The sequence below is a fragment of the Hemitrygon akajei genome, unplaced genomic scaffold (genome assembly GCF_048418815.1).
Source record: "Hemitrygon akajei unplaced genomic scaffold, sHemAka1.3 Scf000048, whole genome shotgun sequence".
Classification (NCBI taxonomy): domain Eukaryota; kingdom Metazoa; phylum Chordata; class Chondrichthyes; order Myliobatiformes; family Dasyatidae; genus Hemitrygon; species Hemitrygon akajei.
In genome coordinates, this window is record NW_027331934.1 from 6,037,179 (window position 1) to 6,064,967 (window position 27,789).

At 44.5% G+C, this 27,789-nt stretch overlaps 1 protein-coding gene across 1 annotated transcript; it reads right to left on the reverse strand.

Annotated features, from left to right (window-relative positions):
- LOC140720896 (uncharacterized) lies at nt 1–27,688 on the reverse strand. Its single transcript, XM_073035742.1, has 3 exons — nt 26,387–27,688; nt 3,145–4,188; nt 1–2,976 (listed from the first exon to the last, which is right to left on the reverse strand). The coding sequence occupies exons 1-3, from the start codon at nt 27,686–27,688 to the stop codon at nt 2,446–2,448; spliced, it is 2,877 nt and encodes a 958-aa protein (XP_072891843.1). The 3' UTR covers nt 1–2,445.
- Between the last annotated feature and the right edge of the window lie 101 nt (nt 27,689–27,789).

A 27,789-nucleotide genomic window follows, 5' to 3' on the forward strand; every position in this document is an offset into this window, starting at 1 on the left:
CATTAACCAGTGGAATGAGAATGACCTTCCATGGGAGACATCCCAATGATCTGAGCAGAATAGATGTTGACAAGGAAGCACCGAGCACCTGGACTGAGAGTTGGAGACCTCTTCCCAGAAACAGAGGGGTTCCTTGCAGAAATACAGGACAAGGTGGTTAGCAAAAGGGGAAGAAAATCACAAATACATACAATACAAACAAGGCAATCAATGCAGAAAATGCTAAGAGATACCAGACACAATCCAACACATTCCAGGATCCTGCGACAGTTGAACTCAATCTGATTAATTATATAGCTGCAATCAAGTGGCAAATATCATTCACCAAAATCTTGCTTTAAAATACAAACGGATGAATGACCATGTTAACCTAATTAAGGTACAATAAATTCCAGCCTGATCCACTTAGTCAAAATCTCACAATTTATATGATAATTGATACATTATTACAGATAGGACAATCCATAATAACCATCCGGATATAATATTACAGGATAAACAAGCAAATCCCTCGATAGATATAACAATTCTGAACACACACGTTCCCTGACCAGTGGAGCACCTCACCACAGGTATTGTTTGTGTCATTAGTCAGACAAACAAATGATTTTCTCTGTAAATCAGCTTCCAAATGTTGCTACTCTGTCATTCATTGCCACACCCCGCTGCTGATTTCCTTCTCCTCATCATACGTTCTTACCTCGACCATCGTCCAGAGCCCCAAACTCTGCCCTGTGCAGACTCACCTCTGGTTTCTGACCCTGCTCCTTTGAACATCCAACCAATGTTTTCGCATTCTGCTTTCAGTCTTTAGAGGACAGTGGTGTTTTCTAACAACCCTTTAGAAGCAGGGAAAATGACCCATAATGTGGAAATGAGCCATGAATAAGGAGAGTAAATCCAAATGTCATTCTTCCTCAGCTCAGAGATTTCAGGGGCAAAGAACATCTCAGACAGAACTGCAGTCAGCACAACTTCTTCAGTCTGGAGAAAATTCAAGGGGAACCTTTTCACCCACAGAGTGGTGACTGTTTGGAACCCGTCCCACAGGGGGAACAAGAGGTGAACAACAGGGGAGGATTTAAAAGGACTGTCGTGGGACAGAATCACTGGCAGGGTCCAGCAGGCCTGAGTTGACTCTCTATTCAGTTTAAGATAGTACTTAGGGCCAATATGTCTAAAGATAAATTGGCGCATATATTTCCTAATATAAGCACTATTTGTGACAGATATAACGTAGAAGTAGCTGCTCTAAGAGATGTGTTTATAATATTATCTAAAGTTATAGATGTGGATGTTCAACCCAATTTCTCTTACGGCAATTTTTGGGATTATTCCAGAGGAAATAGGGAGAGTATCTGCTTCTGCTCAACATGAAAAGGCAAATTCTGCCTTTTCAACTTTACTGACTAGGAGTACTATCTTGTTATATTGGAAAGAATCTAATCCTCTACTGTTTTCTATTGGCTCACCTCCATTATGTCATATCTAAGCTTGGAGAAAATTAGAAGCTGGACGTTTGATACATCTTTTAATTTTGAGCAAGTCTGGTGACCCTTTATTCAATATTTTCATATCATTTAATTTATTTTTTCTTTATTCTCTTTAGGGAAAATCCTTATCTGTGAAGGTTTGGAGGTGACTGGAAGGGTGCCTTTACTGTTTGTTTTTCTTCTAATTCTATCCTCAATTGGACTGCCCAATCTCTTTTCTTATTTAGTTTACTGTTTTTTTCCTGCATATAAATAACATTTTCCAATTTTTTAACGATTTGTTAAGAGTTGTGTTTTTTTGATTACACTGTATATATAACAGCATAACATTAAACCTATCTGACTTTGACAATATATACTTTTCTTTATTGCTGTTTATGTCTTTTGTATTATCTGTTTGCTAAACCTCTCCACTGATTTGTATTTTTTTACTGGAAATCAATAATAAAATTGAAAAAATGAAAAGGACTGTCCTGGAACAGAACCACTGGCAGGATCCAGCCGGCCTGAGTTGACACTCTACTGTACGCTAGGTGTGTTATAAATTCACCAAGTACTGGAGACAGAGTTTAAAATAGAACTGACTTACTTCTCTCAGATCCAGAATATTAAACTCCAGTCCCATTAAATGTGAATGTGCAGCAGAAGAAACTCCTCCCATGCCCAGTGACCAGGGTGCAGAACTGGGTGTGGTGATCAGCAGCAATAATTTATGAGTCACTCTTGAAATTGCATTCAGCAATGGTGATGGACAAATATCCAGCATGCAGCTTATTTAAAGTTTCTCCCCAGTGTGAATCCAGTACTGTGTCACAAGGTTAGATTACTGAGTGAATCCTTCCCCACATTCACAGCAGGTGAACGGCCCCTCCCCAGTGTGAACTCAATGATGCACATAAAGTTGAGATGACTGAGAGAATCTCCTCCCAGAGTCTAAGTAGGTGATCAGCCTCTACCCAGTGTGAACTGACTGGTGTCCCAGTAGGTCAGATGACCGAATGAATCCCTTCCCACATTCTGAGCAGGTGAATGGCCACTCCCTTGTGTGAACTCGCTGATGTACCAGTAGGGTAGATGACAGAGTGAATCCTTTCCCACATTCTGAGCAGGTGAATGGCCTCTCCCCAGTGTGAACTCGCTGATGTACCAGTAGGTCAGATGACCGAGTGAATCCCTTCCCACATTCTGAGCAGGTGAATGGCCTCTCTCCAGTGTGAACTCTCTGATGTACCTTCAGTTCAAATGGCCGAGTGAATCCCTTCCCACATTCTGAGCAGGTGAATGGCCTCTCCCCAGTGTGAACTCGCTGATGTACCAGTAGGTCAGATGACCGAGTGAATCCCTTCCCACATTCTGAGCAGGTGAATGGCCTCTCTCCAGTGTGAACTCTCTGATGTACCTTCAGTTCAAATGACCGAGTGAATCCCTTCCCACATTCTGAGCAGGTGAATGGCCTCTCTCCAGTGTGAACTCTCTGATGTACCTTCAGTTCAAATGACCGAGTGAATCCCTTCCCACATTCTGAGCAGCTGAATGGCCTCTCCCCAGCGTGAACTCGCTGATGTAACTTCAGTTTACATGACCGAGTGAATCCCTTCCCACAGTCTGAGCAGGTGAATGGCTTCTGCCCAGTGTGAACTAACTGATGTACCTTCAGATGGGATGACCGAGTGAATCCCTTCCCACAGTCTGAGCAGGTGAATGGCCTCTCTCCAGTGTGAACTCTCTGATGTACCTTCAGTTCAAACGACCGAGTGAATCCCTTCCCACATTCTGAGCAGGTGAATGGCTTCTCCCCAGTGTGAACTCGCTGGTGTACCAGTAGGGTAGATGACAGAGTGAATCTCTTCCCACAGTCTGAGCAGGTGAATGGCCTCTCTCCAGTGTGAACTCTCTGATGTACCTTCAGTTCAAATGACCGAGTGAATCCCTTCCCACATTCGTAGCAGGTGAATGGCCTCTCTCCAGTGTGAACTCGCTGATGTACCAGTAGGTCAGATGACTGAGTGAATCCCTTCCCACAGACTGAGCAGCTGAATGGCCTCTCCCCAGCGTGAACTCGCTGATGTAACTTCAGTTTACATGACTGAGTGAATCCCTTCCCACAGTCTGAGCAGGTGAACGGCTTCTCCCCAGTGTGAACTCGCTGATGTCTCTGTAGTTTGGATGGATCAGTGAATCCCTTCCCACAGACTGAGCAGGTGAATGGCTTCTCCCCAGTGTGAACTAACTGATGTACCTTCAGTTGGGATGACCGAGTGAATCCTTTCCCACAGTCTGAGCAGGTGAATGGCCTCTCCCCAGTGTGAACTAACTGATGTACCTTCAGATGGGATGACCGAGTGAATCCCTTCCCACAGTCTGAGCAGGTGAATGGCCTCTCTCCAGTGTGAACTCGCTGGTGAGCCATTAGATCAGATGACCGAGTGAATCCTTTCCCACAGTCTGAGCAGGTGAATGGCCTCTCCCCAGTGTGAACTCGCTGGTGAGCCATTAGATCAGATGACCGAGTGAATCCTTTCCCACAGTCTGAGCAGGTGAATGGCCTCTCCCCAGTGTGAACTAACTGATGTACCTTCAGATGGGATGACCGAGTGAATCTCTTCCCACAGTCCGAGCAGGTGAACGGCTTCTCCCCAGTGTGAACTCGCAGGTGAGCCATTAGATCAGATGACCGAGTGAATACTTTCCCACAAATTCAGCAGATGAGCAACCTTTGCCCAGTGTGATCTGACTGGTGTGTCCACAGGTGGGAAGACCGACTGAACCCCTTCTCACTCACAGAACAGGTGAATGGCCTTGCCCAGTGTGAACTTGCTGATAAACCTTCAGATGAGATGACCGAGTGAATGCACTCCCACTGTCTGAGCAGGTGAATGGCCTCTCCCTTGTGTAAAATGATGGGCGTGCCAGTTGGTCAGATGACCGAGTGAATCCCTCTCCACAGTCTGAGCAGGAAGGATGATCGAGTGAATCCCTCGCTCCACTTCTTAAATATCTAGAGCGAGACAGCAAAACTGGTGTGCTGTGTTTGAATTTCCATTGACAAATTCCTTGTCATTTTTAACCTGAAAAGATTTAAAAATTCATCAGTGGGTGAAGGACAACATTTCAGATGAGCTCACTTGAGTTGCCAACGTGTGATCTGATATCACACTGTTACAGTGTGGTTCAACCCAAGTTGGAGAGAGAAATCACCTTCTAACTGGGCAAAGTGTTGGTATCTGGAATGACCATCAAACTCTCTGATGCGCTATAAGTATGGGGCATTTCTGCCATCTCCAGTCTGTTACTTGGCTCAGTTTGACTCTCTCCATTGGTAATATTCCCCGTTCCCCCTGAGCGGCATGGGTGCCTAGCCCCACAGTAACTGAAACACTCTCATGCAAGTAGCTTTTTTGTTGACATACAGCTGGGATTTTCTTTTATGTACTATTAATTTAAAGTGCCATAGACTTAATGCCATGTAAATATCTCCTAACCTTGTTTAGTTCCACATTGGAGATAAATGGTTTGTAATTCTGAGATTAGTTAAAACCCGAGCAGAAGGATATAAATAAAGGAATTTAAACCATTGAATAAAATCAGGCCCAAAATTAAATTTTCTGATGTTTTAAATAGATAATTCCATTCAACCCAATCAAAGGCCTTCTCAGTACCTAAGGATGTCACACATTCCAATGTCTCTTTAGAAGGAGAATAAATGACATTTAATAAACAACAAATAGTGAAATGAGAATATTGATCTTTAATAAATCCAGTCTGGTCCTTTGAGGTTGTCCTTTGAGTCCTTTGATCTTTGATCTGGCCTTAGAACACTTAGCTATTGCCTTTAGAGAATCTCACTGTATCGCTGGGATATTAAGGAGAGGTATTATTCACAAAGTTTTGTTCTATGCCGATGACCTACTACTTTATATTTCTAAGGTCGAAACCTCTGTGCTTTCTTTACTTTCTTGTTTCAGCCAATTTTTAGGATATAATCTAAATTTACATAAGACTGAACTTCTTCCTTTGAATAATTTGGTACCCATTCATACTAACCTTCCTTTTAAAACTGTAAGAAATCAATTAACCTATTTTGGTGTAATAATTACTAAGATTTATAAGCTACTATTTAAAGGAAGTTTTTTCACTCTATCGGGTTACATTAAACGGACACTTTCAAAATGATTGCCTCTTTCATTATCGTTGATTGGCCAAATCAATTCTATTAAAATGAATCTTACCTAAATTTATATACCTTTTTCAGGCCTTACCCGTCTTTATTCCTCAATCCTTTTTTGATTCTCTTGACTCTACCCTATCTTCCTATATATGGAAACATAAACTTTCTCGACTAAATAAATTTCATTTTCAAAAAGCAAGAAAGAATGGAGGTTTAGCTTTACCAAATTTTATGTTTTATTACTGGGCAGGCAATATATGGAAACCTCACATTTTGGTCATACTATATTAATCATGAGGACTGTCCTGCTTGGGTTTCTATAGCTAATTCTGTTCATAAATTCTCTATTATTTCTCTTCTTGGATCTTCACTTCCTTTATCTTTAAGTAAACTAACTGACAGTTTGGTAGTTAAACATACTTTGAGGATTTGGATACAATTTAGAAAATATTTTGTTTTAATGAGACATTCTCTATCAAGTCCTATTTTTTCTAGCTATTTTTTAAACCTTTTTGATCGATGTAGTTTTTAAAGAATGGGATAGACTGGGTATTAAATGCTTCCAGGATTTGTTAGTTGGAGGAAATCTTTTCGCTTGAGCAATTGTCAGCTAAATATAGCTTACCAAAAAACTTTTTTTTTTAACTGCAAATTAGGGAATTTCTGCAGTCTCAATTGCATACATTTCCAAAAAGTCCAGATAAGAATTTATTAGATGTAATTTTTAATCTGAAACCTTTTCAGAATGGTTCAATATCCAATATTTATGGCATGCTGTTGAGAATGAGAAATGTTCCTTTAGACAAAATTAAAAATCTCTGGGAACAAGATTTGCAGACTTCAATCTCTGAGGAACCTGGAATGAAATTTATAAATTGGTTAATACTTCATCGTTATATGCCTGCCATTCCCTCCCACAATTTAAAGTAGTCCATAGGGCCCATATGACTAAGGATAAGCTCTCTCGTTTTTATTTGGATATGTCTCCCTATTGTGACAGATGCAACTATGGATTAGCTTCATTGATTCTTATGTTTCGGATATGGCCGAGTCTTCAAAAGTACTGAAAGGAAGTATTTCAAAGCTTTTCTGCACTTTTTAAAGTTAATTTTAAGCCTAATCCTTTGACTGCCTTATTTGGTATTGTTGGAGGGCAAGATATGATTTTGGACATACCTGATCAGTGGCTACGTGATGTTACGTCATGCTTAAATTTCGAAAAGATTTGGTGTTCAATTTCTGAATCAAAGACTTTCAAACATAATGGGGACCATTTTTGAATTATTTTCAAAGCATTTGATTTGTTGTTTTGTACAGATGTTGGCTAATATTATCATCTATTTCTTTATAATGATAAGGACGTTTTTCTTTTTTTTTCTTTTTTTTACCAAGCAGCTTTTTGTTGGTAGCGGATTAGATTTTTTTTGTATAATGATAAAATTAGAAGATTTCAATATTATGATTTAAGTCAATTTACATGAATATAGGGTATTCATGATTATAAGTGTGTTTCTAATATACGGTATTTGGTACCATTTTATCATTTTTGATAGTTTATATATATACACACAATCAATAAAAATATTGGAAAAAAATCTCCGGATCTGGCTGGTGGTAACAGTGCCGGACTTCAGGATGAACCTGAATTTGAATCCAGCCGGCTCCCCTGCACACTTTCCATCCATGCCGGGTTACGGGCTGCTGATTTCTTTGGAACCTCTGCTGTAACTTGCCTCGTACGCGGTTGCCCACGACGCCAGAGAGGCTTGGAGGGAAATCGTCCGCTAACCGGAGAAACTCCGGTTGCAGCGTACCCCCACGACGCCAGAGAGGCACGGAGGGAAATCGTCCGCTAACCGGAGAAACTCCGGTTGCAGCGTACCCCCACGACGCCAGAGAGGCACGGAGGGAAATCGTCCGCTAACCGGAGAAACTCCGGTTGCAGCGTACCCCCACGACGCCAGAGAGGCACGGAGGGAAATCGTCCGCTAACCGGAGAAACTCCGGTTGCAGCGTACCCCCACGACGCCAGAGAGGCACGGAGGGAAATCGTCCGCTAACCGGAGAAACTCCGGTTGCAGCGTACCCCCACGACGCCAGAGAGGCACGGAGGGAAATCGTCCGCTAACCGGAGAAACTCCGGTTGCAGCGTACCCCCACGACGCCAGAGAGGCACGGAGGGAAATCGTCCGCTAACCGGAGAAACTCCGGTTGCAGCGTACCCCCACGACACCAGAGAGGCACGGAGGGAAATCGTCCGCTAACCGGAGAAACTCCGGTTGCAGCGTACCCCCACGACGCCAGAGAGGCACGGAGGGAAATCGTCCGCTAACCGGAGAAACTCCGGTTGCAGTGTACCTTTCCCAAAACCATTGCCTCATCCAATTGACTGTCTCATCTTGAATGCTGAGTGACTGAACCAACCTCCCATATGTGACTTTGTCAAGTGTGGGCCCATGTAGAAAACATCAGCTGCCTTGCCTTCATCCACTTTCCTGATAGCTTTCTCCAGAGACTCTATAAGATTGGCTAGACATGACCTACCATGCACAAAACCATGCTGTCTATCCTTAATCTGTCCACATCTATCCAAATATTTACATATCCGGTTCCTGCACATATGTTCTAATAACTTTCCCACTACTGATGTCAAGCTCACTAACATAAAGTTTTCTCATTTATCCTTAGAGCCTTTCTTGAACAGCAGAACAACCTTGGCTGTCCTCCAATCCTCCAGTATCTCACCTGTCACTAAGGATGATTTAAATATCTGTGCTTGGGCCCCCACAATTTCTGCACTTGTCTTCCGCAGGGTCCTGGGGAACAACTTGTCAGGCCCTGGGGATTGATCCATGATAATTTGCCTTAAGACAGCAAACACCTCCACCTCTGTAATCTGTACAGGGTCCATGAAGTTGATGCTGATTTGTCTCACTTCTATCGACTCTGTGTCCATCTCCTGAGCAAATACGGATGCAAAACAACTATTTAAAACCTCCCCCATCTATTTTGAGTCCCGTATAGGTCACCATTCTGTTTGTCCAGAGTGGGCATGTTTCTGTTCTGACCTTCTCCACGTTTCTGTGACAGAGAAGCTGGCCAAACCTGACTGGAAGGGGAATCTGGTAGGAGTGACGATGGAGCAGCAATGGATGGAGTTTCTGGGAGCAACTCGGGACCTGAGTGATCACTACATCCCAACGAAGTGGAAGCCTTGGAAAGGCAGGAGGACTCAACCGTGGCTGAAATGAGAACCCAAAACCAACAAAAAAGCCAAAGAGAGGACAAATAAGCTTTTAGAAACCAGGAGAGGACAACTAAAGAAAGTCAGATGAGCTCAGGGTGTGGAAATATAATATTGTAGTCATTAATGTGTCTTGGTAGCACCCAACAGCCTGAAGAATTTAGAGGAACAAAATATCCAGGGCCTCGATATCTCTTGAAAACAAAGGTTCCCTGCACCAGTTACCTTTCACCTTTTATTTTGGTAGGCACATACAAACTCTACACCCTCAAAATTTCACTTCTGAAAAACTCCCACTCACCAAGTACTCCTTTGCCAGAAAACAGCCTGTCCCAGTCCACACCTGTCAAATCCTTGCAAATACCATAAAATTGATATTTCTCCAATTTAAAATCTCAAGAGAGGTCCAGGCCTCTGTTTTTCCATATTTTCTTGGAATCTCATGGCATTAGGATCACTAGATATGAAGTGTTCCCATACACTAATTTCTGTCACCAGCCCTGGATCGTTTCCCAACAGCTTATTGCACACTTCTACGCCGGATGTTTTACGTACTGATTAAGGCTCATTTGACAAACTCGACCTCATCTAGTCCTTTTACAGTATGGGAGTCCCAGTCAATATATGGAAAGTTAAAATCACTTACTATATCAACTATTGGTTCTTGGTGTAGTCTGTGAACTCTCTACAAATTTGTTCCCCTACATCCCTCAGACTGTTGGGTGCAACCAATTCCCAGTAATGCCTACGATATCACAATTCCATGCCCTGGGCTCATCTGGTTTTCCTATGATGCTTCTTGCATCGTGATTTCCACAGCTCAACACATTCATCGCACCATGCTCAAGCATTTGGTGCTGACTCTGTCTGAGCTCTGAACAACATCTGTCTGGTGTCAAGAAAACAACCTCTCCCTCAATGTCAGAAAAACCTCTGATGCTGAATTTTGTGGTGAGGACGCAGGAAAGGTTTTCTTCTGATGACTCTTACATGAAGGTCATGTTTGTGCAGGTGTTGCTGCACAGTAGAACAGTGCACCACCACTCCAGAGGCTGCTAAATCTTCCTGAAGGTCTTTTTACAGTCAAATGGGGGTTTTGGTTTGCCTTTCTAGCAATCCTACGATCAGTTCTCTTGGAAAGTTTTCTTGGCCTTCCAGACATCAACTTGACCTCCACCGTTCCAGTTAACTGCCATTTCTTAATTACATTACGAACTGAGGAACCGGCTATCTGAAAACGCTTTGCTATCTTCTTATAGCCTTCTCCTGCTTTGTGGGCATCCATTACTTTAACTTTCAGAGTGCTAGGCAGCCGCTTAGAGTAGCCCATGGCTGCTGATTGTTGGGACAAGGTTTGTGGAGTCAGGGTATTTATAAAGCTTTGCGATTTGCATAACCTGGCCTGTCCTAACGATGACTGTGAACAAGCCATTGTCCTAACAAGCTAATTCAGGTCTGAGACCTTGGTAAAATTTAACTGAGAGCTCAAATCTCTTGGGGTGCCCAGACTTTTCCTTGGTGCTCCTTTCCTTTTTTTCCCCACTCTAAAATTGTACAAAACAGAAATAATACACTAAACTCCTGATGAAGGGTTTCAGCCCGAAACATTGTCACTACCTCCTCCCATAGATGCTGTCTGGCATCTGTGTTCTGCCAGCATTTTGTGTTTTTAATAATACACTAATCTTGCTTAAAATGTTGAAAAGAATGTTTTGTCTTTAATTTTATGACTTTTGGAGACCAGTTCACCTTCTACTCACTTAACTATTCACAGTAACAGGAAGTTTGACCAGTGGTGCCCAGCCATTTGCATACCACTGTATGGGATGGGGTGGAGAGCGCAGGGTGTGACAGGGAGGAGGAGTGGGACTGACAGGGAGCGAAGAGGGAGAACGCGAGGGGTGAGTGGTAGATTTAGGGGGAGAGAAAAGAGGGGAAGACAATGTGGGATACGGGAGCCAGCAGGGAGAGTGTTTGAGAGAGGGGGAGTGTGGGATGTAGGGAGAGAGATAGATAGAGAGGGAGAGAGCTGGAAATGGAGGAGGTTGCAGAGTGGTGGAGGTGAGTGATTGAGAGAGATGAGATTGAGTGAGGTGAGAAGGTGCGTGAGAGAGGAGGAGATGGGAAGGTAGAGGGTGACTGAGATGGCGAGTGAGATGGTGGGTGATAGGGGTAGGGACAGCGATTGAGGGATGGAAGAGAGAATGGAAGAGTAAGAGAAACAGAGGGGATAGAAGGGGAGAACGGGAGAGAGTGTGAGAGAAATGAAGAGAGGCATGAGAGAGTGAAGAGATGAAGAGAGACGAGAGGGGAGTACGATTTGTTAATAGAGTAGAGAGAGTGGTGATAGAGAAGCAGAGCGTGAGGAAAGGGGTGAAAGAGAGTGGGAGACTGGTTGAGTAGCAGTGTAACAGGTGGATAGAGAAGAGGGAAGGGGGAGGGGAGAGGTGGGGACGAAGCAAGGATGATTGAGAGGGAGCAAGAAGGGAGGGCTGAAGTAGAAGGCCCTATGAGGAAGAGGAACTGTGAGGAGGGTGTGGTGAGGGAAATGGGGTAAGTAGCTAGGGGTGAGTGAGAAAGGCAAGGAGATTGGTGTATATGATTTGAATTGTTAGATGAACTAATTATTCAGTCCCCAGTTGCAGGGTCATTAATCACATATGTTCACAAGTCATCGGACAAATCCACCGTGGGTTTACGGTTCCATGCTGGGAATTATGAGTGTGAGGGCAGCTTGCTGTTCTCGGTGTCGGATGTGGGAGGTCCCGGAGTCTCCTAGCCTCCCGGATGTTCACATCTGCACCAGGTGCGCCGAGCTGCAGCTCCTGAGGGACTGAGCCAGGGAACTGGAGATGCAGCTCGATGACCTTCGTCTGGTCAGGGAGAGCGAGGAGTTGATGGAGAGGAGTTACAGGCAGGTGGTCACACCAGGGCCATGGGAGGCAGACAGATGGGTCATGGTTAGGAGGGGGAAGGGGAAGAGTCAGGTACTAGAGAGTACCCCAGTGGCTGTACCCCTTGACAATAAGTACACCTGTTTGAATACTGTTGGGGGGGGAAGACAGCCTACCTGGGGGAAGCAACAGCGGCCGTGCCTCCGGCACAGAGTCCGGCCCTGAAGCTCAGAAGGGTAGGGAAAGGAAGAAGAAGGCAGTAGCAATAGGGGACTCAATAGTTAGGGAGTCAGATAGGCGATTCTGTGTACGCAGTCAGGAGACCCGGATGGTAGTTTGCCTCCCTGGTGCCATGGATGTTTCTGATCACGTCCATGATATCCTCAAGTGGGAGGCTGAGGAGCTAGAGGTCGTGGTACATATAGGTACCAATGACATAGGTAGGAAAAGGGAAGAGGTCCTGAAAGGAGAATATGGGGAGTTAGGAAGGGAGTTGAGAAGAAGGTCCGCAAAGGTAGTAATCTCGGGATTACTGCCTGTGCCACGCGGCAGTGACAGTAGTAATGGAATGAGGTGGAGGATAAGTGTGTGGCTGAGGGATTGGAGCAGGGGCAGGGATTCAAGTTTCTGGATCATTGGGACCTCTTTTGGGGCAGGAGTGACCTGTACAAAAAGGACGGGTTGCACTTGAAACCCAAGGGGACCAATATCCTGATGGGGAGATCTGTGAAGGCTACTGGGGAGACTTTAAACTAGAATGGTTGTGGGGGTGGGAATCAAATTGAAGAGACTAGGAGAGAAGAGGTTAGTTCACAAATAGAGAAAGCTTGTAGACAGTGTGAGGAAATCTAGGAATAATGGTGCATATTTCCCTGAAGGTGGAATCTCATGTGGTGAAGAAAGCTTTTGGTATGCTGGCCTTTATAAATCAGAGCATTGATTATTGGAGTTGGGATGTGATGTTAAAATTGTAGAAGACATTAGCGAGGCCAGATTTGGAGTATTGTATACAGTTCTGGTTACTGAATTATAGGAAAGATGTCAATAGAGTACAGAGGAGATTTACCAGAATGTTACCTGGGTTTCAGCACCCAAGTTACAGAGAAAGGTTGAACAAGTTAGGTCTTCATTATTTGGACTGTAGAAGGTTCAGGGAGGACTTGATAGAGGTATTTAAAATTATGACGGGATAGACAGAGTTGACATGGATAGGCTTTTTCCATTGAGAGTAGGGGAGATTCAAACAAGAGGACATGTGTTGAGAGTTAAGGGGCAAAAGTTTAGGGGGTAACACGAGGGGTAACTTCTTTACTCAGAGAGTGGTAACTGTGTGGAACGAGCTTCCAGTGGAAGTGGTAGAGACAGGTTCGATTTTGTCATTTAAAAAAAATTGGATAGGTATATGTACAGGAAAGGAATGGAGGGTTATGGGCAGAGTGCAGGTAAGTGGGATTAGGTGAGAGTAAGCGTTCAGCACCGGCTAGAAGGGCCAAGATGGCCCGTTTCCATGCTGTAATTGTTATATGGTTTTACCGCATACGATTCTGGTCTCCATATCTGACAGCGGGGAGTTTTTACACATACGGGGACAAACTGCAGGTCACCCCAGCTGATACGGGTGTTTCTCCTGTTCAGATGGCGGTGAGGAGGGTGTTGATCTCGGGTTTGTGTAAATCAAGGGCCGGTTACAGTGGGAAAGGGCCGGGACCGAGCCGGACAGCTGGAGGCTCTGGGCTCTCCAGTCTTTCATCCCTGGTTTTAGTTTTGCACTGAGTCAGGATCGTGTGATCAGTTTGCTCTGGTTCCCCAAGCTGGGAGGGTGGACATGGGTGAAGGGGGCCTTCTATGTGTTGGTGTAGGGTGAATGGTTAGAAGGGTGTGGGGGCACTGGCAGGACGGAGGGTGGTTGGGGTACTGTGGGTTATCAGATGCAACATGACCTGGGTGGATGGGCAAGGGGTAAATTACGTTGTCAAAGAGGGTGGATGTGGTCCACAGGATCAGACAGTTCAGCTCACGTGTCTTTCAGGAGGCCACAAGTCTCTCTTCATCTTAATCACTGACTAATCTTCCTGTTAACATTGAGTTTGTTACAGAGTCCCAGAGTCTGGGAATGGCTGGGTGGTAGGAGGCACAGGGTGATGGTGAGAGGCTGTTTCTTGGACTCAAGTCCCGTGCTTAATGACGTTTTCTGGGGTTACGCCCATTGCTACTTGTCATCTATGTACTTGAGAAAGTACAGGGTATGGGTAGAGAGTTTGCAGCAAGTTCAAACAAATACTGTTTTTGAAAGACAGTCAGCATAAATACTCCCCTCTCTTTCCCTCTCCCCACTCAGAACTGACCAAAAGCTACATCAGAGGATGCAAGATCTTGAACTGAGTAACCACTGTGAGGGAATGGGAGTGGTTTCAAAGGGCTGGGCTGCTGGAAGCACATTACCAGACCTGGAGTGATTGCAACTGGGTCTGACAGAGGCATAACTGGTACTTCTGGGCACATTCGGTCTCACTCCAACTATTTCCTACCTTCCTTTGTACAGGTATGTAATGTCTAAAGGACCAGTGTTTGAGTAAATGAGACTCACCAAACTTTCTCCCGACTGAATCACTGGAATCTCTGAGTCAGATGGGTTCTCTCCAGTTGAAGCTCTCAGTCCTCGTGCTGGTTCACTTTTGCTGTTCCCTCGTCTTCAGTCGTGGTTTGCCTCCAGTTGGGGTATTTCTTCAAATAAATCTCTCACCACAGGTCTAACTTTAACCAGAGAGACAATGAAGCACATTAATAATGAAAAGGAGAACTAAACATTTCTGCTTAATGTTACTAAGAACAAAACTCACTGAAATTTAAACGTTGAAGGCAGATTTAATGATCTCAGTGAACAATCTTTTATTGTCCCTCACATGTCACAGAATGATATGGGATAAGAAGGAGCCATCATTCAGTCACGGTAAGACATAAGACACAGGAACAGAATTAGATGATTCGATCTACTCAACCCACCACTCAACCACGGCTGATTTTTATTCCAACACCATATTCCTGTCTTCCTCCTGTAACCCTGAAGCTACTTAGCAATCATGAATATATTAATCTCTGTCATAAATATACCCAAATCGCAGCCTCAGCCAACCTCTGTGGCAACAAATTCCACAGATCAGACATCTTTTGGCCAAATTTTTTTTTTCATCTGAGTTTTAAGGGGAAGCATCTTTATTCTGAGACTCTGTCAGATCACAGACTCTCAGTCTAATGGAAACATCCTCTCCATGTCGACTGTATCCAGGCTTTTCTGCATTTGGTAGGTTTACTTAACCATACATCCTCCACCACCCCCACCGTCCCTCTGAACTCCATCGAGCACAGGTCCAGAACCATCAAATGCTCCTCATGCATAACACCGATCATTCCTGAGATTATTTATGTAAAGCTTGTTAGCAACAACTCTACTGAACACATTTCCAGGAATAACGGACAAATTGGTACCAGGATAATTTAAAGGGAAACGTTGTGCTTTCTTTACTGTTCTACTATCACATGTGTTGGCACGTGGCCAAGTGGTTAAGGCTTTTGTCTAGAGATCTGAAGGTTGCTAGTTCGAGCCTTGGCAGAGGTTGCCTGTGTGTCCTTGAGTGACGACACCGGTGCCAAGCTGTATGGGTCCTAATGGCATTCCCTTGGACAACATCGGTGGCGTGGAGAGGGGAGCCTTGCAGAGACTCTAACGGAGGCCTACAAACTATCACAGCCAATTTCATTTCCAGGTTAAAACAGGTCCATTTCATGAAATATAAACCAAGAAATAAAAAGAAACTGGAATTACCAGAAACACTCAGCAAGTAAGGAACAGCTTACAATACAATTCAATTAATAACATTTCATCAGAATGACTTCAAATATTTTCAGTTTTTAGTGCAGATCTTTAGCACAGCTGCCTGATTTCCACTGTGTGACAGTGAGGGGGGGGGGGGGATTTCCAAACACAGTTTGAACACCAAACTCAGGGTCTATTTCTACTGTTGTAAACACGGAACAGCCCATTTACTCACAGCCTCTCCCTGTGAGGGATGGAATGGGAACTCATGCTCTCCTCAGATAGGGAGTCATTGCTTCCAAAGGAACTCCAGAAACAAACATCTGATCCCAGACCAGAAATACTCGATCAACACCTCACAAGCCCAAGCAGCTCAATCCCGGGTCCACTTTACCTGGATCAAAAACCGTGATCTCCCAGGACACAACCTCACAGACTCACACAGCTGAACCTGCCACTCACCGACCCCGAGAGTCTGACACATCGTCCCCACATCTTACACTGGGTAGTGCAATCTAGGATTTCACCACAAACAATGTCCAGCTGCTCGAAATTTCTGCTTCATTGCAGGACGAGCATCCAGCCCCTTCTGTAGAAGCTCAAACCAAAGTCAAAGCCAAAACACCAGCAGTTTCATTTGCCTGGAATGCCAATCACAGGATTAGAGCCCAAGCACCAACTCTCCCAGTACTCTTTGCTGCCAGTAAAATGCTGCAGTGTGTCAGCCCGTCACTGTTCATAAACTAGCACCTCCACACCAATGCACAACACAACTGGGACCTGATGACCCTCTGGCATTCCAGCTAACAATAACCGATTCTGGAAATGACTCAGCGAGGCCAAAGGTACAAAAGAACACTTCACAATGAAGACAAGGGTTGGAAGAAAGTTTGCTGATATATAACATTGAGGAGGTGGGATACAAGGTGGACTGAGGATGACCCAGATGGTTGATGTATATCACTGAAGCGGGGTTGGGTGGTGTGAGGAGACTGGACAGAGGTTGAACAAGATGAGCAGATGGAACCAGGTGGGAGAAGGGATCAAGGACAATCACTGATGGTCCTCCAGCAACACATAGGTACTGAATGAATAGTACATACTATTGTATAAAAGATTCTAAAATGACAGAATTAGCAAAAATAACAAGAACTTTGCCAGATATACTTTGACCCTCACCAAAATTTTTATCAACACACCGTAGAAAGTTTCGCATCCGGACACTTCATGCTTTGCATGGTAACTACTCTGCCCGTGACTGCGAGGAACTGGTAAGACCTTTGGATCCAGATCAGCACATCACAGAAACCATCTTCCCCCCGAGACTTCCCAGTCCCTCGGTAAAGCAGTCAGTGAAATCAAAGATCCCCACAATCTGGGACGTTCTCCTTTCTCACCCACCCCAGTCCGGGAGAAGACACAACCGCCATAAAGCTCCAGGACAAATATGAGGAGCCTCAGGAAGCGAGGCGAGTTCGGGGGAAGTTAACGGGACTCAGTGGCCAACATCAGATTTCCCAACACAACATGGAGGATGCGTGACCACCCACCTGGAGATTGTGAACATGCACAAAGAGATTGTTACATCTGCGGTTAAATGGGAGGGGCAAATGGGATCACGTGACCGGTGGGGTATAACACCCCAGGCATAGACTCCAGCTTCCCAGCATTCTGTGGAAATAAACAGATGCGCCTCACATCTCCTCTCACCTTAAATGTGTCAGACATTTCAAACCCCCAGGAAAAAACATACCCTCTGTCCACTCTATATATTCCTCTCGTAATCTTATAAACGTCCACCAAGTCTCACCCCAGCCTGCGCCGCTCTGGAGAAAACAACACAAGTTTGTCCAGCCTCCCGTTATAGCTCATGCTCTCTAATCCAGGCAGTGTCCTGGTAAACCTCTTCTGCGCCCTCTCCAAAGCCCCGACATCCTTCCGAGAATGGGAGCGACCAGAACTGTATGAAACACTCCAGATGTGGTCTATCTAGTTTTACAAAGCTGCAACACAACTTCATGACTTTTGAACTCAGTGCTTCAACTAATAAAGACAACCGTGCCATTTGTCTTCTTAACCACCCGATCAATCTGTGCAGTCTCTTTCAGGGAGCGATGAACTTGGAGTCTAAGATCCCTCTGATCATCGACACTGTTCAGGATTTTGCATTTAACACTGTACTGTCTCATACATTCAGGGGTGCAGTGCTAGCAAAGCTCACCGGAGCGCCGCGCCGACACCTCTGTAAAAAAGTCAAAATAAACAAGCACGGAATTTAACAACCCCGGATATTAAATAGAGGGAATTTTACGGAAGCGGGGTTGTTGGCTGGTGGGGAAAAATACCACTAATAACATTAGGATATTTGATCGTTTTTGGTGAAATCCTGGAGCTGTGACTGTTTTTAATTTAGGTACTTGTGAAATTCCTTCTCACTCGACCCGTTATCCAAGGAAGCTGGGGAATACCTGTACACAAATGCGAGCATTTTTCCGCTTTCCAATTTGTACCATTGGATACCAGGAAGGAGCTATATTAAGCACGGAATGAGCATCGAAACCTATGTTTAAGAGTCGAAAATAATGAAACAAAAATTCACTGCTCGCTCATCTTCGGCCTGATTTTGATGAAATATTCAAGGTAATCATCCAAAATCCTCTTCTACACCTGGATAAATTTAGTTTTGTTTTGGAAGCCAAATGGAAAAAAAAAATTCTAGGCTACAAGCTAGTTTTACGTCATTTCATATCATTAGTAGCTGATTAACTCCTTGGCCTCGCTCCACCAACTGTAGTTGATTGAAAAGAGGCTCTTTTTCTCTTTGTGTTGACAGGAAAAAGAGTAATTTAGTGAGGCAATGAACGAGATGAAATGCATTTCCAAACCTCCCAAATGGTTGACCTCCTCCCATTAACATTTGCCACTTCCACAATACAATATTTTCTATTCGTATATTGCGATAATAATTTATGTAAAGATTCAAGCTTCTTTAACTTTTTATATATTTAAACACTGAACAGGATGTACAAAGTTCGAACCATGTAACACCTGACGTGTGAGGATATTTTGAGTATCGACACTCACAGGTACACTTCAATATATTGAGAAAGGGATGGAGCAGTGGACCCAGAATGAAGTGATAAGCAGGTGAGAGGACGTACAAAGACAGAGAGGATGAGAGGGAGTGGGAGGGAGGGGTGTGAGGTAAATTTGTTCACCGGAGGGGGAAATCGATATTCATGCCATCAGGTTGGGTGGGGGCACCCAGACGGAATATAAGTTGCTGATCCTGCACCCTGAGGGTGGCCTCAACTTGGCAAGGGATGGGATGACACGTCAGAACGGGAATGGGAATCGGAATTGAAATGTTTGGACATCGGGAAGTCCCGCTCGGAGTGGATAGTTCAAAGGTTAATTTATTACCAAAGCAGGTATTCATAAATAACGCTGAGTTTTTTTCTTCTCCAGAGAAGCACGAAACAAAGAAAGCATGAAAGTCGTTCAGAGAGAAAAAAAATGAAACTCCCTCCACAACCCCCGCATCAAAAAGGACGGCATCCCGATCATTAACCCCCAAAACCCACCAATCCCGCACAAAAGGGTAGAAAAATATCGACACCCGTTATAAAACATTCCTACCCGACACAACTGCGGAGGAGCCGGTGTCACCAGTGTAGAGGCGACCGCATCGGGAGCAGCGGACACAATGGGCGACCCCGGAAGATTCACAGGTGAAGTGTCGCCTCACCTGGAAGGATGTTTGGACAACGGAGAGAGTTCGGCCGTCCGGCCCTTTCACTGTGACACCCCGAACTCCACATCAAATCCGTCCAAACGAATCTGGGCGAACTTTAATGACCAATAAATATAATTCCTCTCAGCGATCAGCTGTCTGAGTGATTCCCTGACTCTGAGAGGAAGGGGTATCTATGGTCCATACTGTCAGGGTGTTGAGTTTACCAGGAGACAAAGAATGCAGGGACGAGAGGTTTTCTGTTGACTAATACAATGTGTGTGGACCCCGCTGGCAATTCTGGTGTTGTGACCCGAATCGAGACAAACACCACGCTGCCCATTCCACTAACACGGCACAGCCGGACACATAACAGGGGACTTTACATCTCACAACACTGGATTCCGTGATTAATGTTTTTGTCTCACCGAAAAGTCCATTAACCCTAGCCCTGCAATATGGTGTAAAATCCCGCTCCCCATATTAACACGGGTTATACAGACCAAAGAACAAACTGCCGGAGGAACTCAGTGGGTCGGACAGCATCTGTGGAGGGAAATGGACCGTCAACATTTCGCGCCGAGACCCTCCCTCTGGACTGAGAGTGGACGGGAAATAGTCAGAGAAAAGAGGTGAGGGGTGGGGATGGGGCAAGAGCTTGGGAGTGAGAGGTGGATCCAGGTGAGGGGGGAGGTGGAAGGTGAAAATAGTGACAAGGGTGGGAGGTGAGTGGTGGGGGCAACACGGGGCTGCAGAAGATGGAAATTAATTCCATAGAGGATGAACAAAGAGGTTAGAGAGTATTTGTTATAGAGAGTGCAATGAAGATTCACCTGACTGATCCCTGGAGCGGTGGGGTCATAACCTGAAGAAAGATCAAATGTGATAACTCTAAATGTCATTTAGAGAGTCGAGGACTGAGAGGTGAACACATCGAAATGCAAAGCATCTTTACCGGTTGAATCAGGGATCCCAGTCTCTGAAAAAGAGAATGGGAATCGAGCCCGTGACTCTGTGACCTGGGGGTGGAGGGAAAGGGATCGGGGTAGATATGGTGTGGAAAAGTAGACATGTATCTGGTGTAAATATGGAATAATGTGGGGAATGCGGCGGATGGGTCGGGCAGTGTGTGAGGGGAGAGGAGCAGAGTCATCGGTTCAGGTCGGAGTCCCTCCACCCGTCACCTGATCCCGTTTCCTGTTCACGTTTTTCTGCAGATCTGCAGCATTTGCGGGTCACTGCTCTACGTGTCCGTGTAGCTTCACCTTTGTCCCCTTCAGACAACGCAGTGAGATCCGGATCAAATAGTTCCACACAATTAGAATAGTTTATTACATTTTTTTTCTATTTTTGTACTATATATATACTTATTTTAAATCACAATTGTTAAAATCTTTTGTTAAGAATTAGGTTCTACTGCTACCGCAGAGACAACGAATTTCATGGCATATTCCGGTGCTATTAAACTTGATTCTGATATTAATATGGGAGACCCACCACCGGTCACCTGATTCCATTTACTGCAGATCGTAATGTGAGATTGAAGCATCTTCCATATATTTGCTTTCCACAGAAATGACAACAAGTCAGTTTCCTTCTGTGGTTCCGGAGCAGAAGCTCAGTCTGTCTAATATTTCCACACAATTAAAGTGGGGAATTTGTTTATTCTCATAACGTACTGAGCTACAGTGAAAATCTTGCCTGATGTACCATCCACACAGATCGATACATTACACAGTTTATTGAGCTCATATACAACAAAAAAATAACTGTAACAAAGCATTATGGCTGCAGAGAAAGTGCAGTGCAGATAGACATATGGTGCAGGGTCACGTCGCGTTGCATTGTGAGGCCGAGTCTATTTTATCTTTCATTTGGCTTATAACTGCAGACAGGAAGCCATCCTTCAGCCTGGTTGTACACCAGGTACACCTTTAAGGCTTTTGTATCTCTCTGCCAATGTGGCAGCGGGTTTGCAGCAAGAATGTCCAGGTTGTGAGGATCTTTGAGTACATAGCCTGCTTTTCCGAGGGAGGGGAAGTGTAGGGAGAGTCCATGGAGTGGAGGCTTGTTTCTCTGATGTTCTCTGCTCTCCAAAGTTCTCTGCAGTTCCTTGCAGTCATGGGCAGAGCAGTAGCCATACAAAGGCATGAAGTATCGACAAGGAGCTCAGAGACCTCGGCCTTCACCCTGCCTTGTGTAGCTGGATCCTGGACTTCCTGTCAGATCGCCGGCAGGTGGTAAGAGTGGGCTCCATCTCCTCTGTCTCGCTGACCCTCAGGACACATAACCCACAGGGTTGTCTCTTTTGCCCTGTCATTTACTTTCTGTGCACCCATGACTTATGTCGCCACCCACAGCTCCAATCTGCTAATTAAATTTGCTCAGAATACTACATTGATGGGCCTAATCTCAAATACTGATAACAATCGATCAAATGCCTCCTGACAAGGTTCAGTCCAAACAAACTTTTCACCCTTCTTCAGGAGATTAATCAGAGGAAGAGCAATAGCAGCAAAGTTCTTACAGAACTTACGATAATATCCATCCATTCCCAGAAATCTTCTAAGAGCCTTCGTAGCAGTCAGAATAGGAACTTGAGAAATTGCCTGGACTTTTGCCTGAACAGGAGCCAACTTGCCTTGACCTACAACATAGCCAAGACAGGTCACAGAGGCATGGCCATATTCACTCTTAGCCAAGTTAACTGTAAGGCTGGCCTGCGAAGCCGGTCAAACAGCTTTTCTACTGCAGAGATATGCTCTTCCCAAGTGTCACTCCCTGTGACTAAGTCATCAATATCGGCATCTGTGTGTTCCAACCCTCGAATTTCAAAATCAATCATTATCTGGAATGTTCCTGGAGCATTTTTCTTTCCAAAAGGCAAAACATTGTATTCATACAACCCAGATGGTGTCACAAATGCAGAACTTTCTCTACCTCTGTCCGTCAATGGAACACATCAATACCCTGTCAACAGATCAATCTTTGTAAGAAATTAGCTATTCCAACCTTATCGATGCAATCATCCGCCCTAGGGATAGGATAGGCATCTGTTTTTGTTACTGCATTTACCTTCCCATAATCAGTGCCTCTGAGACCTACTGAATCTGTTTCCACACTTACAACAATTGCTCAGCCAATTTACATTTTCTACGTTCATGCGATATGGGTGTTGTTTAATCGGTTTGGCTTGACCAATATCTGCATCATGTACTGAGACCGTGATTAGCCTGGGAACATCGGGAAATAAATCTTTAAACTTCAGAATTAATTCCTTCAGCTGTTGTTGTTGCTTTGGCTGCAGATGAGACAACTTGTTATCAATGTTTTCTGGAACATCGGAGTTCATTAGTCTAACTGGGACCATGTTTGGCTTGTGAAAAGTCTCAGACGAGTCAATTGTTTCATTCTCAGGGTTGCCAGATTCATATATTTTGACAACAACACTCACAGATGGTGCCTGATTGTCAAAATAAGGCTTTATCATATTTATGTGTACCAGCTGTGTTAGTTTATGTCGGTCGTGTGTTGTAATAACATAATTCACATCATTAAATTGAGAGACTATTTCATACGGTCTATTGAATTTCACCTGAAGTGGATTCGTCAACATAAGGCAAGCACCTTATCCCCCACCTGGTATTTTCTTTCGCAACCTTGCTTATCAAATCAACACTTCATTTTGTTTTGAGAAGTCTTTAAGTTTTGTTTCGCTAGACTACAGAATTGGTGTAGTTTATTTTTGAACTTTAAAACATAGTCTAACAAGTTAACATGTACATCCCCAGCAATCCACCGCTCCTTTTACAAGGTCAAAGGTCACCTCACTCTGCGACCAAATACGAGTTCAAATGGAGTAAAGCCCAATGATTCCTGAACCGACTCTCTTACTGCGAACAAAAGCAAATGTATTCCTTCATCCTAGTCGTTTCCATTTTCAACACAGTATGTCTTGATCATTTCATGTCTTGAGCGTAGAGTGAAATTTTTCTAAAGCCCCTTGTGATTCCGGATGGTATGTAGATGATGTAATTTGTTTTGCTCCCAGTTCATAAACTACCTGCTGGAATAACCCAGATGTAAAATTACTTCCTCGATCAGACTGGATTTCTTGAGGCAAATCGAATAAAGTAAAAAAAAACTCGGTAAGAGCCTTCGACACATTTTTAGCTTTAATATTTCTGAGAGGCATTGCCTCTGGGAATCTGAATGCAGTACACATAATAGTTAGCAGTGGGGCCACTGGGATGACCTGATTAGGTTTAGCCACAACTTGACAAGTTTGACAAATCCCAGCATTAATTTCTGGTTTACCCTGGTTATCCCTGCTACTCTTTTCGAAACTCTTATTCAGGGTAAACATAACCTTATGAGTTAAAGCAAACTGTTCTGCTAATCTAGCAGACTCCTGCATAGTGGCAGCATCATTTCCATCTAAATACATCTTTATGTCATCAGGCACGCACTTTTTGAATTCTTCAATTAAAACCAACTCTTTCAAGCTGTTAAAATCATCATTTACATTTTTATATGTGCACCAGCAGGAAATACACACAAATTTCTCATAAGCAAATTCCATATACGTCTGGTTCACAGATTTCTACAAATGTCTAAACTTTTGCCTGTATGCTTCTGGGACCAACTCATAAGCTCTGAGCACAGCCTGTTTCACTAGGTCATAATGTGTGGTGCATGACCAGCTGGTTAAGGTGTTGAACTAGCGATCTGAAGGTCATGATTTCGAGCCTCAGCCAAGGCAGCGTGAGTGTCTTTGAGCAAAGCAGTGAACCACACACTGCTCCTGCACGTTTATAGCCCAGTGGTGCTGATTGGTGCAGTATAAATAATCAGCTGCTTCATCAACTGTCAAAGCAGAATAGGCTTGCTGAGCCTTCCCCTTTGTTATACTTTATGAGACAATTTTCTGTCTGTTTTTCTGCCTCTCTAGCCTCAAACTGCCTCTGCCTTTCCGCAGCCTCCATCTTTAATTTTTCTCACTTGTACTGGAGCTCAAGCTCACTTGTTTACTTTCAGGAAACACCTCCAACTCCTCCACTTTAAACACACTCTCAGAAACATAATGTTCAGCTATTATCCTCTGCATCTGTGCCCTCCTCATTGTCAATTTCACCTTAGCAAGATGTAACCTTTCAGCAATACTCAACAACTCAACCCTTCTGGCGTCCTCTAATACCTCAGAGGTTGGCGCTTCCTGACATCGATCAACAAATTTTCTGCACAGAAATAAATCAAAAGAGATTTCCCCAATGAAATCGATAATTAATCAATCCTCAAATTTGATCATATCCCAGATGCAGGCCCCATTTTGTTATGAACCGTAACGCTTCAGAAACGAACCAGCAGCAATAGACTACTACTGGAGTCTGTTTTTGATGTGAAAACCACAATGCTAATTATATCCACTTATAATATAGTAACTTAGGCAAGTTAAACAGTGTTATGTGTATGTATGTGTGTAAATATAACTCCCAAACTATTGAGCTCGGGGAAAACAAGACTTGGAGTCTTCAGATGGTAAAGTATGAAAGTTCAGTTCATCCACAAAATAGGTGATGAGAGAGATATTTGTAATTCAGGGTAAATGTCGAGAGAAGACTGTTATGTCAAACAGCAAGGGAGATAAGGCTGAGTACAGAGCTATGGTGGAAATCTTTGTCACATGGTACGAGCAGAATCATCTGCAGCTTAATGTGAAAAAGACTAAGGAGCTGGTGGTGGACCTGAGGAAGGCTAAGGCACCGGTGACCCCTGTTTCCATCCAAGGGGTCAGTGTGGACATGGTGGAAGATTACAAATACCTGGGCATACAAATTGACAATAAACTGGACTGGTCAAAGAACACTCAGGCTGTTTACAAGAAGGGTCAGAGCCATCTCTATTTCCTGAGGATACTGAGGTCCTTTGACATCTGCCGGAAGATGCTGAGGATGTTTACGAGTCTGTGGTGACCAGTGCTATCATGTTTGCTGTTGTGTGCTGGGGCAGCAGGCTGAGGGTAGCAGACACCAACAGAATCAACAAACTCATTTGTTATGCCAGTGATGTTCTGGGGGTGTAACTGCACTCTCTGGCGGTGGTGTCTGAAAAGAGGATGCTGTCCAAGTTGCATGCCATCTTGGACAATGACTCCCATCCGCTCCATAATGTACTGGTTAGGCACAGGAGTACATTCAGCCAGAGACTCATTTCACCGAGATGTAACACTGAGCATCACAGGAAGTCATTCCTGCCTGTGGCCATCAAACTCTTCTAATCTTCCCTCGGAGTGTCAGACACCCTGAGCCAATAGGCTGGTCCTGGACTTATTTACACTTGCAAAGATAAACTTATTATTATTTAATTATTGATGGTTTTATATTGCTATATTTCTACACTATTTTTGGTTGGTGCGGCTGTAACGAAACTCAATTTCCCTCAGGATAAATAAAGTACGTCTGTCCGTCTGTCTGTTCTACAGGTTCCACAGTGTTAAAATGAGAGAACAGTTGCTGTAGATTTTATCCGTCATCTTTACAAATCTACATACGAATTTTCACCGAAAGTGACTTGTCATGAGGGGTATCATCTTCAAATGAATGAACACACCACACCCAGGCAAGGGTTAACACATAAGTGGTCTCCATAGGATATCCCAAATCAGATCCACTCCTATGTGTTAAATGAGGTGACAGCCACACATTCGATGTATGGTGAATCGATAATTAGCCCACCCTTGTGGGCAAAGGAAAGTTCCAAACAGTGACCCTTGGCCACTCGTTCCCTGGTTTCGATTCTTCCATTTTTCATCCGTCTCCATCTGACTCTGAGTGTCTGTGTCCTCAGTTAAAACTAAACAAACTGTGAGCAATGTAAACAAGCTGCAAGTCAGACTGATTCACCTTCTTAATCTCTCTTAAAATGACAGTCCATATCAAACAAAACCTAGGGATTCATAACAATGGTCACTCCCCACTATGAACTGACTTGTGTTCCAGTAGTTGGGATGACTGAGTGAATCCTTTCCCACCGACTGAGCAGGTGAACGGCTTCTCCCTAGTGTGAACTTGCTGATGTCTCTGTAGGTTGGATGAATCAGTGAATCCTTTCCCACATTCTGAGCAGGTGAAAGGCCACTTCCCAGTGTGAACTTGCTGGTGTGCCAGTAGTTGAGATGACCGAGTGAATCCCTTCCCACACTCTGAGCAGGTGAATGGCCTCTCTCCAGTGTGAATTCGCTGATGACTATGTAGGTTGGATGAGTGAGCGAATCTCTTCCCACATTCTGAGCAGGTGAACGGCTTCTCCCCAGTGTGAACTGACTGGTGTTCCAGTAGGTGGGATGACTGAGTGAATCCCTTCCCACATTCTGAGCAGGTGAATGGCTTCTCCCCAGTGTGAACTCGCTGATGCTTCTGTAGGGTGGATGAATCAGTGAATCTCTTCCCACATTCTGAGCAGGTGAACGGTTTCTCTCCAGTGTGAACTCGCTGATGTACCAGTAGGGTGGATGACCGAGTGAATCCCTTCCCACAGACTGAGCAGATGAAAAGCTTCTCCCCAGTGTGAACTCGCTGGTGACTCTGTAGGGTGGAAGAGTCAGTGAATCCTTTCCCACACTCTGAGCAGGTGAATGGCCTCTCACCAGTGTGAACTCGATGATGTCTCTGTAGATTGGATGACTGAGTGAATCCCTTCCCACACTCTGAGCAGATGAACAGCTTCTCCCCAGTGTGAACTCGCTGATGTCTCTGTAGGGTGGAAGAGTCAGTGAATCCCATCCCACACTCTGAGCAGGTGAATGGCTTCTCTCCAGTGTGAACTCGCTGATGACTCAGAAGGGTGGATGGATTAGTGAATCTCTTCCCACAGACTGAGCAGGTGAATGGCCGCTCTCCAGTGTGAATTCGATGATGTCTCTGTAGATTGGATGACTGATTGAATCTCTTCCCACATTCTGTGCAGGTGAATGGCTTCTCCCCAGTGTGAACTGACTGGTGTTCCAGTAGGTGGGATGACTGAGTGAATCCCTTCCCACATTCTGAGCAGGTGAACGGCTTCTCCCCAGTGTGAACTCGCTGATGCTTCTGTAGGGTGGAAGAATCAGTGAATCTCTTCCCACATTCTGAACAGGTGAACGGTTTCTCCCCAGTGTGAACTCGCTGATGTACCAGTAGGGTGGATGACCGAGTGAATCTCTTCCCACAGACTGAGCAGATGAACGGCTTCTCCCCAGTGTGAACTCGCTGATGACTTTGCAGGTGGGATGACTGAGTGAATCTCTTCCCACAGACTGAGCAGCTGAACGGCCTCTCTCCAGTGTGAACACGCTGGTGTGCCATTAGGTCAGATGACTGAGTGAATCCTTTCCCAGATATTCAGCAGATCACCAGCCTTTGCCCACAGTGAACTGACAGGTGTGTCCGCAGGTGGGATGACTGAC

Bases quoted from the DNA above. Each gene is read 5' to 3' on its own strand.
- LOC140720896 (XM_073035742.1), bottom strand. From the start codon at position 27,688: ATGGCACACCAGCGTGTTCACACTGGAGAGAGGCCGTTCAGCTGCTCA. The intron at 4,189-26,386 runs TGCTCAGTCGGT...ATCTGCTGAATT, and splicing joins CTAGGGAGAAGCCGTTCACC to TGTGGGAAAGTATTCACTCG. The intron at 2,977-3,144 runs GTACATCAGTTA...TTTGAACTGAAG, and splicing joins CTCGGTCATCCCATCTGAAG to GTACATCAGAGAGTTCACAC.